General features: G+C 44.6%; 1 protein-coding gene across 1 annotated transcript; it reads left to right on the forward strand.

Annotated features, from left to right (window-relative positions):
* Positions 1 to 7832: 7832 nt before the first annotated feature.
* Positions 7833 to 10880, forward strand: CCR5 (C-C motif chemokine receptor 5). Its single transcript, XM_045529833.1, has 2 exons — positions 7833 to 7969; positions 9486 to 10880. The coding sequence occupies exons 1-2, from the start codon at positions 7888 to 7890 to the stop codon at positions 10553 to 10555; spliced, it is 1152 nt and encodes a 383-aa protein (XP_045385789.1). The 5' UTR covers positions 7833 to 7887; the 3' UTR covers positions 10556 to 10880.
* Positions 10881 to 19343: the final 8463 nt, after the last annotated feature.

Below are 19343 nucleotides of genomic sequence, written 5' to 3' on the forward strand. Positions count from 1 at the left end.
CATTTCTAGAAGTAGAATGCTCAAATCTCCTTTATTCTGGGGTGAACATGTGAGTAGGCTGCCTAAGTGAAGCAGATGTAAGGTGAGAAAAGGTCACCATTCCAAGAGACGGGCGTCTGAAGACATTTTTGGTGAAGGAGGGGGCTGGACATAGCCCACCCCGTGCCATCCTTGATCTGTGACGCCTACAGCAGCGGGAGAGGGTGGGGCACTTTGCAGAGAGGAGCAGCTGCCGGGAGTAAGCCATCAAGACCTCATCCTTCCTCTTTTGTTTTTGCTCATTCTGAAAACTTTCCTGACAAATTGAAATGGCCTCAGGTGAGGTTAGCCAGCAGGAAAAACCACCAAGGGCCACCCAGGGAAAGCACACCCTCAGAGAAGAGGAGTCTGTGCTGGTGAGCTGACCTCTACAAGGTAGCTCCTGGGGCTGGGAGCCACTGGGGCTGGAAATTTCTCCAGACTTTGCCACATGGGTACTGTGCGTGTAACTTTGGGAAAGTGTGTGCACGTGTGTGTGTGTGTGTGTGTGTGTGCAAAGAGCCCTGTAATACAAGGTCTGGAGCCTTGGTGGCCCCAGCCTGGGGACACAGAAAGGTGCAGGCTGAGGACTGTGTTGGGGAAGGCCTGTCCCTCCCGCTGGCAGCCCAGCTAGCAAGGGTGAGAGCATCAATTAACATCTTGTTTTCTACCATCTCCTGCAAAACATCCTGATGAAATCCGTTCACAATATGAAATTATCTTATTTCTCTCCAATCATTGTTTCGACTGCGCCTTGGGATCAACTGGATTCTGGAGGGCCCTGTCTAGAGGGCCAGGCATGTTCTGTCCCTAAGCCCCCTCCAGCTGCACACTCCACAGCCGGTGTAGTGGTTTGCCTCAGGGACAAGTCCTGTACCACCCTCTGCTAGGCTCGGGGTAGCATTGAGAAGGGGGCAGAGGGGTTAGGAAAAAAGGCAAACACAGGCATACCTTATCTTATTGCACTTCAGAGGTACTGCATTTTTTACACATTGAAGGTTTGTGGCAACCGTGTGTGGAACAAGATATTTGCTCACTTAGTGTCTCTGTGTTACATTTTAATTCTCACAATATGTCACACTTTTTCATTATTATTGTTATACCTGTCACAGTGATCAGTGATCTCCGACGTCACTATTGCAATAGGCTTGGAGCACCACGATCCACCCCCTGTAAGGTGGTGAACCTAATCCACAGACGTGTGTGCTCCGACTGCTCCACCAACCCGCCATTCCCATCCCTCTCCCTCCCCTCAGGCCTCCCCATGCCCTGACGCACAACAATATTGGAATCAGGCCAATTAATAACCCTACAGCGGCCTCTAAGTGTTCAAGTGAAAGGAAAAGTCTCACATCTCTCACTTTAAATCAAAAGCTCGAAATGATTAAGCTTAGTGAGATTGGCTGAAAGCTAGGCCTCTTGTGCCAAATGGCCAAGTTGTGAATGCAAAGAAAAAGTTCTTGAAGGAAATTAGAAGTGCTACTCCAGTGAAGACACAAATGACAAGAAAGCGAAACAGTCATCGCTGATACGGAAAAAGTTTGAGTGGTCTGGGTAGAAGGTCAAGTCAGCCACAGCATTCCTTTAAGCTAAAGCCCAACCCAGAGCAAGGCTCTAACTTCCTTCAATTCTGCGAAGGCTGTGAGAGGGGAGGACGCTGCAGAAGAAAAGTTTGAGGCTAGCAGAGGGTGGTTCATGAGACTTAGGGAAAGAAGCTGTCTCCATCATACTCAAGTGCAAGATGAAGCAGCAAGTGCTGATGTAGGAGCTGCAGCAAGTTATCCAGAAGTTCTAGCTAAGGAGATTGATGAAGATGGAGACACTGGACTTCAGATTTTTAATGTAGGTGAAACAGCCTTCTACTGGGAGATGATGCATGTAGGACTTTCATAGCTAGAGAGAAGTCATCAATGCCTGGCTTCAAAGCTTAAAAAAAAAGAAACAACAGGCTGACTCTCTTGTTAGGGGCTAATGCTCACTTACCATTCTGAAAATCCTAGAGCTCTTCAGAATTATGCTAAATTTACTCTGCCTTTGCTCTATGAATAGAACAACACTGCCTGGATGACAGCATCTGTTCACAGCATGGTTTACCAAATATTTTAAGCCCGCCATTGAGAACTACTGCTCAGAAAAAAAGATTGCTTTCAAAACATTACTGCTCATGGGCAATGCACCTTATCACTCAAGAGTCACAATCTCACGATAAAACTAGAACAGATGAGGAGTTGCTTCTTGTGGATGAGCAAAGGAAGTGGGTTTCTTGAGATGAAATCTACTCTTGGGGAAGTGATGCTGTGAATATTGTAAAAATGACCCCCAAAAAGGATTTAGAATATTACATAAATTTAGTTGATAAAGCAGCAGCAGGGTTTGAATTGACTCCAGTTTTGAAAGAAGTTCTACCATGGGTAAAATGCTATCACACAGCCTGGCACGCTACAGAGAAATCTTTCGTGAAAGGAACAGTCATCCGATGCAGCAAACTCTACTGTGGTCTTATTTTAGGAAATTGTCACAGCCACCCCAGCCTTCAGCAGCCACCTCCCTGGCAGTCAGCGGCCATGAACATGGAGGCAAGACCCTCCCCCAGCACCAAGGTTACAAGTTGCTGAAAAAATGCTAAGATAATTTTTCTGATACTTGTTAGCATTTTTGGCAATAAATTGTTTTTAATTAAGGTATGTATTTTTTTAGACAGAATGCTATTGCACACTTAATAGACTACAGAATAGTGTAAACATAGCTCTTATACGCACTTGGAAACCAAAATATTTGTGTGACTTACTTTATTGTGATATTCACTTTATCGTGGTGGTCTGAAATTGAACCCACAGTATCACAGGCATACCAAAGGTGCGTGTATGTCTTTATCTAATCTGCCACTGCCACAGTCCCTCTCTCTGGGTTGGCCAAGATGCCCCAGAGTGGCAGGTGCACATGTGTGGCCTAGAGATGGTGGGGGCTCCCCCAGCCACTTCCGAGACACGCGAGATCTCGCCTCGGTTAGACTTCCTCCACCGCTATTTCCTGGGTACTGGAGTCACCTGGCCCAGAAAGTGGGATCTGGTGTGACAATTCTATCCCAGTTACTTCCTGTGGCAGCCACGTGACTCAGGGACACTCCCACACCCTTGGGACATCCTTGCTGCTGCACCACCAGGCCCTCTGTTATCACCTCTCTCCAATCTCCTCTTGCCCTGCTCAGCGAGTCGGCTTCCTGGAACCGGCCCCACCGTGGTGGAGTGCTGGCCTCTCCTTTCCTAAGCCCCCACTCCTCACGTGATTGTCTCGGTGCCCCTCCCTTGGCTCTGAGGACAGAAAGCCCCACTCTCCTCCCCATCAATCCTCCCCACTTCCGTAGTCCTTTCCTCACCCAACTGTCTCCTTACACAGACTGGCATGAGAGGAGTCAATGTGGGGGGTGGGGATACAGAGCTGCTTCTGTCACCTTCTGGTAAGCCCCGGGAGAGGTGTCTGACCCCAGGTGTCAGTGGTTTCCTTTAGAACTAAGAGGTACTTAACACTTCTTTGACCTCAGCCGTAGGCCATAGTTACCAGTGCTAGGACAACCAGAAAAGTCCTACATAACATCTTGTTATGCACAGGACTGAATATAGAGCTCCAGGTGTGATGTGACCCACTGAAGATCGCAGGGGGTCTGTTGTGTAGCATCACTGGTACATTAGACGTCTGCTACTGCAGCTATATTGCATTAGCCCCATGTCTGGGCACTGACCTAAAGGAAGTACCCTCAACACATAGAGCAGACTTCCCAGCTGAGGTACGGGTGTCCACCATGTTTGAATATATCTAGTGAAGTGGTGAGGTAGACAGCCTGCAAGTGTCTGCTTGGTATGATGACTTGCACAGAGCATAGGGGGGCCGTGGTACATGGGCTAAGAAGAGGGCTCTGCTGGGAAGGGTCTAGAGGACAGAGACAGGAATGGAGAGAACAGTATGGTGCCCTCCCAACCTCACCCTCCATGACAGGGGTCTGAGTCAGAAGGAAAGGGAGCTGCCTCCACAGGGATGCTGGGAGTCATAGGACCGTAGAACCCAAGCATCACTGCTGGGGCATACAGGTGGCAAAATGTGACCCTGAAGTGGGGAGATTCTTCCTATTTCTGTGAGGACCATGGGGATTCTCTGGCTCTCCTGGTGAAGGTGGCTCTGCAGACAGTAGGAGCATCCTCCTGACAGCGATGCCAGAGCACTGACAGTGACAATCAGTACACATCCATGTTAGTGAACAATAGCAAGAGCCCAACTGTCTAATAATAGAGCTCTGTTAAATACAGTTAATGATATTATGTTGAATAAATGAAGCCAGATAGCAAAGAATATAGCATCTGTAATTCCATTTATATGAAGTTAAAGGACAGGCTCATTTAATTTAAATGAAGTCAGAGTGGCCCTTACCCCTGGCTGGGGCCAAGGACACCTTCTGGGGTGACAAGGATGCTCCCTATCATCTTGAAGGGGTGCTGGTTACATGGTGTACGCATATCAAAACTCACCAACTGTATGACCAAGATCAGTGCACTCTGCTGCATGTAAGTTAGACCTCAATAAAGAAAACAAAGAATCTTATAAAGAAGTTTTTAATAGCGTGGGGAAATGCCTATATTGTAATCTTTGGCAAAAAAAAAGGAGCCACATACATAATGGTGTACGTGTGTGAACAATTAATCAAAGAGTGTGCACAGGAAAGGTCGGGGCTGAGACAGACCGTGTGTTAAAAGGGAGTGTTTTGAGATTGTGAGAATATGCCTAATTTTTTTCTACTTGATATTTTTGTTTTTCCTAATCTCATATGATGAGCATGTGTTGGTTTAACATTTAAACATAATTTTTAAAAATAAAAGCCTCATTTGCTATTGATATTTTTATAACCTATCTCACTGTTGACTGATACTGACCAAGAGTCAACTCGAGCCCCAGGTATTTTCAAAAGAGCTGCTGTAGGGCAGCGTCTGAGCTTATCGCGCCCTTTGAACCCAAGGGGGAGAATCAGCATTCTCCCCATCCGGTTGACGATGCTCTGAATATGTGGTCCGGAGACGGTGGGCACAAGGAGAGCAGAGCAGCTCTGGGAACATGAGTGCAGTGACTAGATGTGGAGCAGCTGTTTGAAGACTGGCCAGTGCCCCCAAAAGGAGGGCAGGCACGAGAAGCCCCCCACTGTGGGCGCTGGGTCTAGAGTGACTAAGTGATCAAAAGATCATTTCTCATGGGCGTCTGATGTAACATATGAGAGAATGAGAGCCATGCAAACTGGGAGGGACAAAGTAGAAAGAAAAGCAGAGACCAAGAAACTAAGTCATAGAATGATAAACTGCTAGTTTGTTGTTGCTGTGTCCACAGCCCTGTTTCATTAATATGCTGAAGAATTTCCCGTGGGTCCTCACTTCTTCATGCATCCCTGGGTAAGCCCCTATGCCAAGAGGTGATGGAAACACATCTCTCCACCAGAAACTCAAAAGGAGATAACACACCCTGCTGAGCTGTGCTTCTTGGTTTCAACCTGTGAATCCTCACCCTGTTTCCCCTCTACTGTGCATTTTTCAAACCAGCTTGGCCATGGAGTCATGTAGTAGTTAGGGTGGAAGCTGCCCCAGGTCTAGCCCATCACTTGACAGATGAGGAAATGGAAGCTCAGAGAGAAGGATCTTGCCAAAGTCACACAGTGAGTCAGCGGCAGAGTCCATGTGACCCCGAGCTGCTCCACTACCCCACATTGCCCTCTGGGGGTGAGCATGCCTGCTCATCCTCAGCCACCTCGGTGACAGACACAGAACACAAGATGAAGCCCCAGCTCTGCATGGTGAAAGTAAGAACCTACAATAGTCGCTTGTCGCAAACAGAAATACAATGTTTGTTCGGCAGCATCACAGAGTTCTGCACAAGCGCATCACCAGTGAGCGCAAAGCTATCCTTCAAAGAACCAAAATTGTATTGATGTTGCCAATTTTCTGTAAAATTTTATATTAGTGTGTTTGTTACTTATTGTGTGAACTGAACTCTTTCCAAAGCACACTTTATACTTCTCTGCTTAAATAACCCACTGAAGGCAGGTACCTAAAAGACTCTACATTTGTTATATCGTTTAATTTTGACCACAGACCTGTCAAGTGGGTTTATATTTGGGGTTTTTTACATCCCCATTTTACAGATAAGAAAACTAAGGTTTAGAGAGATTTGATAACTTGTTTAGAGTCAAGCAGTGAATAACAAAGCTGGGATTTAAACCCAGCATATAACTGCGGTTCTTAGTCATTGCTTTTCGAATTGCACATACGGGACGGATTCAAACATTTTCTGGATGATTCATGGTCTTTGTCATGATGTTACCAGTTACTGAACTCTGTGTAATGCGACCCCCTACACAGGGGGGTTCCTGATTGCTGGGCTGTTTCTGTACATTTTTTTTTTTTTTTTTTTGCCTTTTCCCAAGCAGCCATTTGTTTCTATTCTCTAAGCACCAGCAATTAGCTTCACCTTTTCAGCTTCCAGTTTGCTGGTACTAATCTGCTCTAGACAAGGACCCCAGGGAAGCTATTTTGTTAGAATTTTATCACATAAACGCTCTCTGGGAAGGATCCCTGAGTAAGTCACTAAGAGTCTGACGTTCATTGAGTGCACAGTGTGTGCTAAATGCTGGCTGTGGGTGCCTCATGCAGTCCTCCCAACACAGCCATGAAGGGATTACTGTCCTTCAGCCCAGTGCAGGGTAGAGACAGGTGTCAGGCTTGGCAGCCTGACTACAGAAGCTACTTGCTTAGCCCTGTTTTAGCTGCCTCCACAAGTTGGGGACATGCAATTTTGCTATTTGGGGTCCCCTTTGCCTACCTAGAGATCAGAAGCAAAGCTGCCTATTCTACAGCTGAGGTAACGGAAGCCCAGGGGGGCTCTTGTGGCTCAGGCACAGCTCTCCGCTGTGCTCTCAGCTCTGTTGTCAATCGTTGAGGTTTTTAGATAAGTCACTAACCACCAAGAGAGCTTGAGATGACTGCATATAGCATTGTCATATGAGCCTGAACTTGGATATGTACTTCCGTCCATTGTTGCCTGTTACACGCGGAAAACGTCTCATAGCTCCAGATAGATTGTATCCTTGGAGTAAAAAATTCTGCCACCTATATATCTCACATAGTGTAGGGGCTCATAAATGCTGATGGGTTTGGAGGGCCACAAAATAGTGAATAGAGTGACAATCCATAAGGATATGCCCCCCAGATACCTAATCCAGGGAAAGATGGGAAACCTGTTTAACTCACAGGTGAACCCATAGTTAAAACCCTTTAGACAACCAGTTGTTTTAGCTTATAGAGGAAAATAATATTGGGTGGTGAGCATGTGTGTGTGAGTGTAGTGGGATGGGGGATGGGAGGAAAGTGGGCAAAGGGGTCTGAGGGGTGCATGTGAAGTATAGGAGCCCCTCTACATTTAAACTTAGTTTGAGTTGGCTTTGAGGGCAACTCTTGAGAGAATCAGAATTTCCCACCCTTCTAGCCTTACCATTGATAAGTTCTGTGGTCTTGTACAAATCATTTGCCTCTTGGACAGTAATTTCTTCTACTAAAATATGGGCTTTTGACTAGACAGATGTAAATGTTCTTCTAGCTCTAATATCCTTCAATTTTCTAACATTTGTACAGTTGGATGAGCAGAGAATGAAAACAAAATAATCCAATGAGGAAAGCCCATGAATAAACTTTCAGACCAGAGATCTATTCTCTAGCCTATTTGAAGCACAACTTAAAAAAAAAAAAAGAAGAACTGTTCTCTGATGTTTTTTTCCCCTGCAATACACTTATTCATTAAACTCCGCCCTCTTTCAAAAGAAACTGTGCATTTCCTACTTTTATGCTTTCTGTGTGTTTGATTTGCACAGCTCAGCTGGCCAGAGGAGCTAAGACATCCGTTTCCCTACAAGAAACTCTCCCCGGTAAGTCATCTCTCAGCCACTTGGCTGATTAGTTAGCTCAGCTTCTGTGATGAGTAAAAGCCTACAGGAAACCCATAGAAGGCATTTGGCAAACAGCAGGTGCCCATGGAATTATCTTAAAATATAATCTTTAAGATAAGGAAAAGGTCAGAGTTTAGAATGAGCTTCAGACTGTTATAACATCAAAGATACAAAGTACAATTGTGAGTGGAAGACTATAAAGGGAGCAATATTATTTTAAAAACAAATGAACAACCTTCCCCTCTCAAAAGGAAGATTTTCAGAGAGATGAGTCTTGGCTGAAATCTTGGCAGAGATTATCTCCTGCTAGGGAGAACTAAAATCTCTCCAGTACGGGTTGCTTCTGAACATATGCCCATGCCAACTTGTGTCTAAGTCTGTTTCTCTTTTTTTCCCCCAGAAAAGAGAGAAGCCTAAACATTGTCCAAATTAATATCAAATTACAAACATCAAGTAAAATTTCACTCTAATATATCTGTTCCACAGCACATTTAGTATATGATTCTTTATAGGTCAGAATTTAAAGGTGAGATTTTCTGGGTGTTTCTTCCAGCTGCCTAATCTGAGATGCAGAGAGTTTGAGACTCACAAGGATTCATTAGAGAAACTTCTCAGCTACAGCAGTGGGACTCACCTAGAGTAGGCAAGCCCGCTGGCCATAAGGGCTAAGCTACTCAGAGTGCATGACATCTGCCTAACGGTGGCTAAGGAAACATTTTCCACTAGGCCATTTCTTGTGTTTGTAGGAGAGCTCTTTACTGTGGCAGCTAGGGACCTGGGCACTGGCCCATTTCACTCCCTACATCGGGGCACTAGGCTGATGGTCCTGCTCTTTGATTCTCTTACCAAGGAGTGAGAGACAGGGTAGCATCACGGTTAAGAGTACAGGCTGCCTGCATTCAAAATCACTTGTTTCCTAGTGGTGTGGCTTTGGGCAAGTTACTCATCCTTTCTGTGCTTCAGGGTCCTTGTATGAAAAGTGTGGACGATATTACCTACCTCATAGGGTCGCCTTGAGGATTAAATGAATGAATAGGTATGAATGGGTGGTTGGCTTGCAGTATGTGCCCTTGTTAATTATCACTCGCTGGCTCATGGGGCATGCTCTTTGTGGACTAATTCCAAGGAATGGCAGCTTCAATATAGATTGTAAGACTGTGATTGCACTGTACTGAACGCAGCTTCTTAAAATTGTTATCAAAGCTTCATTCATTCCATATCGCTATAGAAAACAAGATTTTATTTGGTGAGATGGTGCTTTCATGAATGTTCCCAACAGAGCCAAGCTCTCCATCTGGTGAGCAGAAGAGCTAGCAGCAAATCTTCTCTTTGCTACAAAATTTCATTGTTTGGCCCAAAAAGGGAGCTAAGTTAAATGTAGACATCTATCTATCAAATTTAAAAACCCATTAAAGTATAAAACAGTTTACATTCATGGTGGACCACTAAATACATTCTAGGACTTTATAAAACATCACTTTTTCTTTGCTCACAGGGCTGAGCAAGATGGACTATGAAGTGTCAAGTCCACTCTATGACATTGATTATGGTCTGTCAGAGCCCTGCCAAAAAATCGACGTGAAGCGGATCGCAGCCCAGCTCCTGCCCCCGCTCTACTCGCTGGTGTTCATCTTCGGGCTTGTGGGCAACATGCTGGTCGTCCTCACCCTGATAAACTGCAAAAAGCTCAAGAGCATGACTGACATCTACCTGCTCAACCTGGCCATCTCTGACCTGCTCTTCCTGCTCACTGTCCCATTCTGGGCGCACTATGCTGCAGCCCAGTGGGACTTTGGAAATACCATGTGTCAGCTTTTGACAGGGTTCTATTTTATAGGCTTCTTCTCTGGAGTTTTCTTCATCATCCTCCTGACAATCGATAGGTACCTGGCTATCGTCCACGCTGTGTTCGCTTTAAAAGCCAGGACGGTCACCTTTGGGGTAGTGACAAGTGGGGTGACCTGGATAGTGGCTGTGTTAGCCTCTCTCCCAGGAATCATCTTTACCAGATCTCAAAAAGAAGGTCTTCGGTACACATGCAGCCTTCATTTTCCACACAGTCAGTATCAATTCTGGAAGAACTTTCAGACATTAAAGATGCTCGTCTTGGGCCTGGTCCTGCCACTGCTCGTCATGGTCATCTGCTACTCAGGAATCCTGAAAACCCTGCTTCGGTGTCGAAACGAGAAGAAGAGGCACAAGGCTGTGAGGCTCATCTTCGCCATCATGATTGTGTACTTCCTCTTCTGGGCCCCCTACAACATCGTCCTTTTGCTGAACACCTTCCCAGAATTCTTTGGCCTGAATGACTGCAGTAGTTCTAACGGGCTGGACCAAGCCATGCAGGTGACGGAGACGCTCGGGATGACACACTGCTGCATCAACCCTGTCGTCTATGCCTTTGTCGGGGAGAAGTTCAGAAAGTATATCTTAGACTTCTTCCACAAGCACATCGCCAAACCCTTCTGCAAGTGCTGTCCAGTCTTCCAGAGAGAGGTCCCTGAGCGAGGAAGCTCAGTTTATACCCGATCCACTGGGGAGCAGGAAATATCTGTGGGCTTGTGACCTGGACTCAAGGTGGCTTATGACTTGTACCCAGTTGTGCACATGACTCAGTTTTTACACACATCCTGGGGTGGAAGAGGATCTTTTAAAAAGGAAGTTTACTGTCATAGAGGGTCTAAGATTCATCCATCTATTTGGCAACTGAGTTAAGTATATTAGATCTTTTAAGTCCATCAAGTCTAGAAAGTCAAATCAAAATATGTTGATGAAATAGTAACCTTTTCATCTCCCCTCCACCTACAAGTTATTGGCAAACTATTGGCAAACATCAAGTTATTGGCAAACTCTCCCTTCACTGCAAAAGTTCACTATATAAAAAAAAAAAATCCTTAGAGAATTCCTTTTTTTTGAATTTTGTTACCTAAACAGAAATAACAAAATTAATTGAGAAATCTATTACACAGCAAGGCAATATACAAGTTGCAAATGTGCTTAAAACAGGTCTTTGTCTTGCTGTGGGAGAAAAGACATGAATGTGATTAGTTAAGAAATGACGTCTTCCACTTGTAATTTCCCCTCCAAGTTATGTGTAATGAGTTCCACCCACTTTCAGGACCAGGTGCGAACTCTGTGGCCTGGAAAAGATGGTTAAGCTTCTTAAATGAGAAGGGATTTGAGTTGGGCCATCTGTCGGTGTAGGAAAATGAAGCGTGCTTCAGGCGTCAGGCACCACGTGGGCAGAGCTTGGCTGCGGGAAGACCCGGGGCTGGGTGGAGGAGACCCTGGGGAGGAAGGACAAGGCTGGATCATGAGGAACCTTGAGCAGCAACAGCCCTCAGGTGAGGGTGAGGATGGCCCTCACTGAGCTCCAGGGACTGAGGGTGGAAGGAGGAAGGTATTTGTGCAGCATATTTAGGATGCAAAGTCAGCAGAACTTGGGGTGGGCTTGGGTTGCAGGTGAGGGGCAGAGAGAACCTCTAGGCTTCCAGCAAGTTGGAGAAGCCCTTGAAGAGACATCAAGCACTGAAGGAGGAGGAAGAGGTTTAGGTCAAGAGGAAAAGGGGTTGGTGTAGGAGGATGACTCTGGTTTTCTGAGCTTGAACATAGCCTTACACAGAGAAACTTCTGCTGTCTTTCACTGAAGGCTTCTGCCTTCAGCCTAGTCCTTTCATCCCAGCTCGAACAGCAAGGGGTCACCAGGAGGCTTTGAAACACTAGATTTATGAATACATGAGCTTGAGGTCAAGGAACTTATTTCGGATCACATGTGAGATCTAGGTGAGGATTGACTACATGGTCTATTAAAATCCAGAGTTCTGTAAACACTGAGCAAAGAGGCCCCAAAGAGATGAGGGCAACCAGAAACTGTCATGCTGCCTGCCCAGGGCTCATCACTGTGGGTTTTCTGGCTTTAACTATCAATAGGCAAAGAGGGGAGGCAACACATTCATTTGGAAACAAGCTGCCTTGAGCTTTAAAACCCACAAAAAGTACAATTTACCAGCCTCCATATTTCAGGCTGAGTGTGGGGGCTTTAGATACTCTTTCTAGATGCCTTCTCCAGGCAAACTGTACCCAAACACTAAGGGATTTATTCATTTAAAAGGGAGAGTTAGGACTGTTTTGTGTGTGTGTGTGTGTTTGTGTGTGTGTGTGTGTGTGTGTGTGTGTCGCTTCTTATATGATTGTCTTCATACCTGAGATTGTTTTGAATTTGGGGACAGCTAAAGCCACCGCAGTTCAGAGTAGGTGCAGAGACAAAGTGGTGATCATCACTGAGGGAGTTCAGGTGTCAGAATAACAAGAGGTGTTACTGACTTTGCTCAAGCTCTGAGTATGAAAGGTGAGCATTGTGGCTGCTGTCAGGAAGTGAATAGATGGAAGTGCCTTTCCCTTTGTTGTCAAGGTTGTTGAGAGCATGGGAGCAGCGTAGGACCCTAGCCTCCAGATATGGTCAAGGATATGCTGACATTTTGGTGGGTATTTCTGTATTCTTATGTATCTAGAAAATTACAAATCACTTGGAAGAAAATATGCATCTAATAAAAACCACCTTCTAAAATAATTGGTTGTATTCTTGTTCTTTCACTCAAGTGTACATTTAGAGAATAGCACATAAAACTGTCAAAGCATTTTATAAGTAGACATTTTGGAAAACTTCCTGTGTGTGTGTGTGTGTGTGTGTGTGTGCGTGCGCATATATAAAGAGAATTGTATTATTGTATTTCCTTTTAAATAATTTAAAAGTTGACCCTCTTCCTGAGAAAACTGCCCCAATAATTTGTATTTAAAGATGCTACGTCTAAGAGTAGGGTTTCTGAGCAATTATCTGAAAACTTTTCAATTTCAAATTTTAATTCTACTACTCAAACAAAATAATTGACATATTTTAAAAGACAGAATCGAGGTTGTAAGTCAGTCGTCTATGTTTGAAAATGAAGAAGACAAGCAAAGTCACGGCCTGGTCATTTACCTGCAGTCCTGTATAGGCACATGACGCATGATGACATTGCTTTTCTTGCATTTAAAATCCCGCCCCAAAACTTGCCTCTGATTGCAGTGGTGCCAATGGTGTCCACTGGATTTCTGTGCACGTGTCTCTTGTCCTGTGAGAGGACAGGTGCTCCAGGTGCTCACACTCACAGTGTGGAACATGCTGGTTTTCAGCGTGCTGTACACTCACCTCCCAGAGTAGGTCGTGGGCAGCAGACACGAGAGCCTATGGTAGATCCACCCCATGGGGTGAAGGCAACGTTATGGGGAAGTTGGAAGGTGTAGATTTTTATGGCTGATATACACGCACGCATTCCTTATCCCCTTTCCATCTTACTAAATGCATCCAATGTTAGCATGCAGAAAAGCTATGGGAAGTGTCGGCAGCTTTCCAAAGCTCACGCCGTCATCTCCCCATGCCCACTCCTTCACCTCTTGGAATTTATCTCATTATGACCTTCAGGATCTGATTCCATTCACCATCCCAGGGTGAAGGTACCCTACTGTCTCAACCCAGAGGCCCCTGTCAAATAGGGGCCAACGAGAAATAATGTGCAAACTCGTACATTGGGATTCTGTTCACATTTGTATTCCAGGGGTCCTTAGTTTAAACAGCTCCGACTAAATTAAAATGCATTGATATTTCCATGTGATGGTTAAACATACAAGTCATTTATTTTCTATCAAGGGAGAGACAGGCTCCCAAACACGAACATAACTTTCAAGTGTTAACTCTTCTAATGAAGGCATAACACTTAACACCAGTAACTACCCTGGAGGCTAGAAGTTGGAAATGTGAGCAGGAATGTGAAGTGGAAATGTGAACAAGTCATGAACTTTCTAACTGCTCTTCCTCTTAGTTTGCTAACATCCCCCAACCCTCAGGTATTAGGATAAAAGAAGAGGCAAAAACATGAAAGCATTTCCATAGCTCCTTTGCTTTGAAATAAAATTCACTAAAAAAGTTTTGCTTGTATTTTTCTAAAGCATAGTAAAAATTTAATATTTTGGATTATATATAAATATATGCAATACATGTCATGTGACATTGTATATATTTATCTAATATATAGTCCTCTGTAATGAGCATTTTTACAAGTCTTACTTATATTTGGCCTCATACTGTTACTTCATACCATTACTACTTATTTGATCATAAGTTCTGTGCTCTGCCATGTTTCAGGGACTTATTTTGTGTCTTTAGGTGGTCATTAGTTCTTTAAAGCATACCTAGGAAGAGTGTGAGTCTTTTTCAGGCTAGATTCAATGGCAAGGCCTTCCCAGCCATGAAGAGCCTTGGGCTATGCTGCCCCCGTGAGGCCAAGTTGGCAAACCAGCAAGGGTGTCCGACCTCCAGCCTGGGCCACAGAGGATACAAACAAGGAGCACTTTTGCATTCAGCTGCTCAACGTTTTTCTCTGTCAGCACCATCGTGGTGGTGGATAAGAGGCATTTCCACAGCGGCTCAGGGTAGATGGGGCACAGCTCACTCCCATTGTTCCTGAAGGTCAAGAGGAACATTAACTGAGGATATAGGTCGATGCCTGTAGTCAAATGAAGGTTCCAGCTGCCCCCAATCAATCTGCAGTGTGCAGAACTCATGACCTTGCAGCAAGGTCAGAAAACATCCTGTGACTAATCATTGTTCGTAGTCCACAAGATGCCCCCAGCTCCTCCCATGTTTCTCTCTATCATCCTGCAAATGTGACAATTGGCGGGTACCCAGCGTTTAAAATAATCAGATATGATTGGATGTAGGTGGGTTTCTTTATCATTCACGCTCTCCTTTCTCCATTACTGTTATTACCTTATTTTGATCAAACCCTTGTACGAGATCACATAATTTGAAAATGGAAAGGTTGTTGAAGACCAGTCAGCCCAACTCCCGGGTCCTATCGATGAAGAGCAGAGCCTGCCCCAAGCCCCAGAGATTCTAATGTAGTAGGTCTGGGGTGAGCTCAAGTGTTGGCGTATTTGGATGCTGTTTCCCAGAGGTACCTGGGCAGCCAGCAATGAGCCACTGAGTAGGGAGGTGGGCACAGTTCTGACTCTGCTCATAGTCAGCATCCATGTGAATTCAGAGCAGTTGGGCCTGGAACTCACGAAGGCCATGCTCTGGCCCTGGCTTAATCTTGGCTGCATGATGGAGCCACTTGGGGATTTTTACAAACAGTGACACTGCATCCCACCCATGCAGTTCTGATTTGCTCAGTCTGCAACACCGCCCGTGGGTCTCACTTTTGGAAGCTCCCAGGTGATTCTAAGTGTAGCCAAGTTTGAGAACCACTGGGTAAAGCCTGTCAGGCTGAGAGTGAGGGCTGTTGTCTGAGCAAGATCTTGCCTGGTCTAGCATGGCATGTGGGCCAGGGAGAGCCTTGATTTTCATTACAGAACATTAACTCTGTCTTCCCTCAAGCTAGTTTTTAAAGTATATGAATCTAGACTTCATTAGCAATTTGAAATATTTGCGGTTAAGGCTCCAACGAGTAATATTTAGTTTTCCTTTCTGGTTTGGCTTATGTCTTGACCTGTCCTTTCAGTAAATAAAAGTGGGATGTCTGGCACCCATTTTGAGCTTGGCAACTTCAAATTCAAGAGAGAACAAGTCTCTTGTGTAGAAAGGGTCTGAGATGTTTTACAAATGAATATAGATTTTGCTTATGTTGGCAAAAGAGTTCTCCCACCCATTTTCTTGTCCCTGCAGCAAGCCATCCTCTTTAACTTTGCACTGAAGCATTATCCCTGAAGAACTGGGTACTTACACCAATTCGTGCCAGCTCTGCTCAAAGCAATGATATAGGTAATTAAGTATGAAATATCAGATTTCCTTGCATACTGTTTGACAGTTAATATCTTTGACATTTCTTGTTTTATTTTTATTGTGAAGGTACATCTTCATTCTTTCAAATGCATGTTTTGGCTTGTAATTATCTTTCAAAAATTTTTTAGAGCAATTTTTGTGAAACCATGGTTATATCAAAAATTTCAGTATCTTCTAATATGAGTTACATCATGGAATCAATGCAGCCCAGACAGCTTGAAGTATCAATGAAGTGTTTGGGAAGGATGTGGTTAATGAATGCACAGTATGTTGATGGTTTGAGAAGTTCCATTCTGGTGAGTTTAATCTTGAAAATGAGCCATGTGGGTGAACTGAGACCAAGATGGATAACGATGAGCTGAAAGCTATAGTGGTAGTGAAGAATCCATCTCAACCTATGCGTGAATTAGCAGCAAGGTTTGACGTTACTATTCCAACAATATTGGACCATTTGAAACAAATGGGCAAGATAAGAAGCTGGATAGATGGGTTCTGCCTGACTTAAATGTTAGAAGAGAAATCGTCTTGAAGCTTCTCTTTCTTTGCTGTCACAAAATAAAGGCAAACTATGTCTACACTGTATTGTTACATGTGATGAAAAATATATTCTTTTTGACAATCACAAACATTTGACAAAATGGGTGGATAAAGATGAAGTGCAGAAACACAGTCCAAAACTGAGTATTCATCAAAAGCTGTTAATGGAGCTTGTTTGGTGGTCCAGCGCTGGTTATTAACCCACTACAGCTTCATGAAACCTGGTGAATCGATTACAGCGGATGTCTACTGCAGCCAACTGGATGAAATGATGAGGATGCTTGAGACTAAGCAGCTGAGATGGGTCAATAGAGACAGGCCTCTTGCAAGACAGTGCTCGGCCACATGTCGCACAAACATCGAACCCTGCTCAAACTATAGCAGCTGAACTTAGAAACTCACTCTCCAGACTTCTTCACTGCTGACATAAGCAAGCTACTGTTAAGATGGCAAAACTGTGTCGATAGTTTAGGTGCATACTTTGATGAATTGTACTGCTTCTTGTTTGAGATATAATAAACTGCACCTCTGCTTTGAAATCAGACATTTCATATTTAATGACCTAATCATTCTGCAGGGAATTCAAAGTTAGCATTAAAACAGCAACCCTTATAGGGCCTGATACATGGTTTAAATACATGTACACAAACACACAAATAGCTCCTACTCTTTACCAAAGAGTAGATCTCTGGTAAATTAATCATTTTGGTTTTGAGTCAAGACAATATCCTTTTTTGAAACTGTATTACCGCTGAATATAATTAAGATTAAAAATAAAAATCTAGTAAGAGCATTGCAGTATTGCCTACATTTACTCTAAAATTCCTCTACTGAAGTTTACTGCCATTAGTTAAGATTAAGTCAAAAATCCTTTTTAAGAGAATGATAATGTTTTCCTGATACATAATCACATCAGGACTCTGTTGATTGGTTAACTCAATCTTCCTGTCGGGTGAAAACCAGAGCTGGTAGACTAGAGAGCAGGGACTTAAAAGTCAGACTGACTTGAGTTCCAGCCTTGAGGCTGTGGGAATGTGCACAAATGACTTAGAGTCTCCAGCTCTCAGGTTCCAAAGGGAATTCTCTATAGTACTTTGGGATACTACCAATAGCTACCTGACAGGGTTGTGCTGGGATATGGACTGTCTAGACCAGGGTTGTCCAGTAGAATTTTCTGTAGTGAAGGAAATGCTCTGCATCTGCATTGTCCAAAATGGTAGCCACCGGACTAGTGCAAATGCGGTTAGTGTGGCCAAGGAGCTGAATCTTTTATATTATTTAATTTTAATGTGGCAAATGGCTACTGTATTGGAAAGTATGAATCTGTCATGTTATTAATACAAATACTCAATAAATATCAGTATTACTTGAACTTTGGCATCAGGATACCCTAGGTTTCAATTACTATGCAAGTTACTTACTGTTTCTGAGCCTCAGTTTCCTCACCTGTAAGTGGGACTAATACCTGCCTCGTAGGTTTGTTCAGAGAATAAGTGAGAAACTGTATATTAAGGACTTAACACAGTGCCTGGCACATAGAAGTTCTGGTAAGTATTAGCTACCTTAATCATTTACTACTAATGGCTATTTCTTCTTCAGATTGGGACTGTGCTCCCCAAAGAGTGGTCTCAGACATGCTGGGCAGTCCAGCTCACCTTGTGCAGTGGGATGGAAGTGCTGCAGACCAAGTCAGCCAGGGGCTTTTTGGTATGAAATCAGTACCCAAACACCTGTGTTAAGCCTCAGGTTTTACAAGGAATTGTCTTACAAGGAATGGATGGAAAGGGCCTCACGACTTTTCGGGATTGTGTTCAATTTGTTTAGCCTTGTGTAGCTCCTTCTGAAAGGCTTTTAGGGTGGATTGACTTGACATCAATAATTCTGGTCAGATGTAGACCCCATAGCTCAAGGGTGAACCCCCACCCCCTCCCTCTAGATTGTGACAGAAGCTTAAGGAGAAACAAACATGAATTAATTTATTAAGAACTGGGGAAGCAAGACTCAATGAGAAGCTCTGACAAAGCCCCGTGGGCAGGCATGGCTTACGCACAGGAAGAAAGTAGGGTTTCATAACACCCCCCTCAGTCTAGATCTGGGACCTTCCCCCTCAGCTGTGCCTGTGGAAAGGGAAGTAATCAATAGACCTCAAGCCCACTCTCCTCCCACGAAGGCTTGGGGTGGTCAGGGGTGGGGGCGGGGCAGTGTCGCCTCTGACAGGGAGAGGGAACTGGGCAGAGCTTCTGTCCTCCTTCAAGCAGAAGCACAAACCTGGGGAGCGGGGAAGTAAGGGCGTTCTGCCCAGCACGGTTCAGTTGTGCATTAACCATTTGCAGCTCAACATTCAGCATTCATTCATCCATTCAACAAACATTTATGGAGGACCAACTATGTGCCAGATGCCAGCCCATGCCATGAGAGTCCCTGTCCTTATGAGATTCACTATTTAGGGAGCAAAGCAAGCAAACAGGAAAAATTACCCTGGTGTTTGAACAGCACAGCCAACCATGTCAGGAGGGGGCTCTGAGAGCTAGAGGAGGGTGAGTTATCCAACTCAAGGATAGGGGCCCGAAGGAAGGGACACCAGAGTAAGCACTGCTGCACTTGAATAAGGGTTGGTTAGAAGCTACTTAGGTGGAGCATGGGTGTAGGAGCTGGTATGCAAACGTGCAGAGGTGAAATAGACGAGGTGTAGTCTGGGTGCCTAAAGTAGCACAGCAGAGATGAGATGAGACAGCTAGACAGCTAGACAGATAGATGACTGATAGGTAGGTAGACAGACAGGCAGACGCTGTGTGAGTGTGGGCATGTGTGTCTGGCTGTCTGCATACATTCCTCCTGCGGGAGATGAGGAGCAGCGGCTAGTTTGGAGGTGAGAAGAGGACCAGGAAGTATCCCCTCCAGCCCTGCCCCCTGCTCTGCCCTGCACTGGGGCAGAAGCAAACATAAGGTGAGGGGGAGCGGGAGTCTCCTAGCACAGTACCCCACCGCATTTGCTAT

This window comes from Lemur catta, chromosome 18 (assembly GCF_020740605.2).
Source record: "Lemur catta isolate mLemCat1 chromosome 18, mLemCat1.pri, whole genome shotgun sequence".
NCBI lineage: Eukaryota > Metazoa > Chordata > Mammalia > Primates > Lemuridae > Lemur > Lemur catta.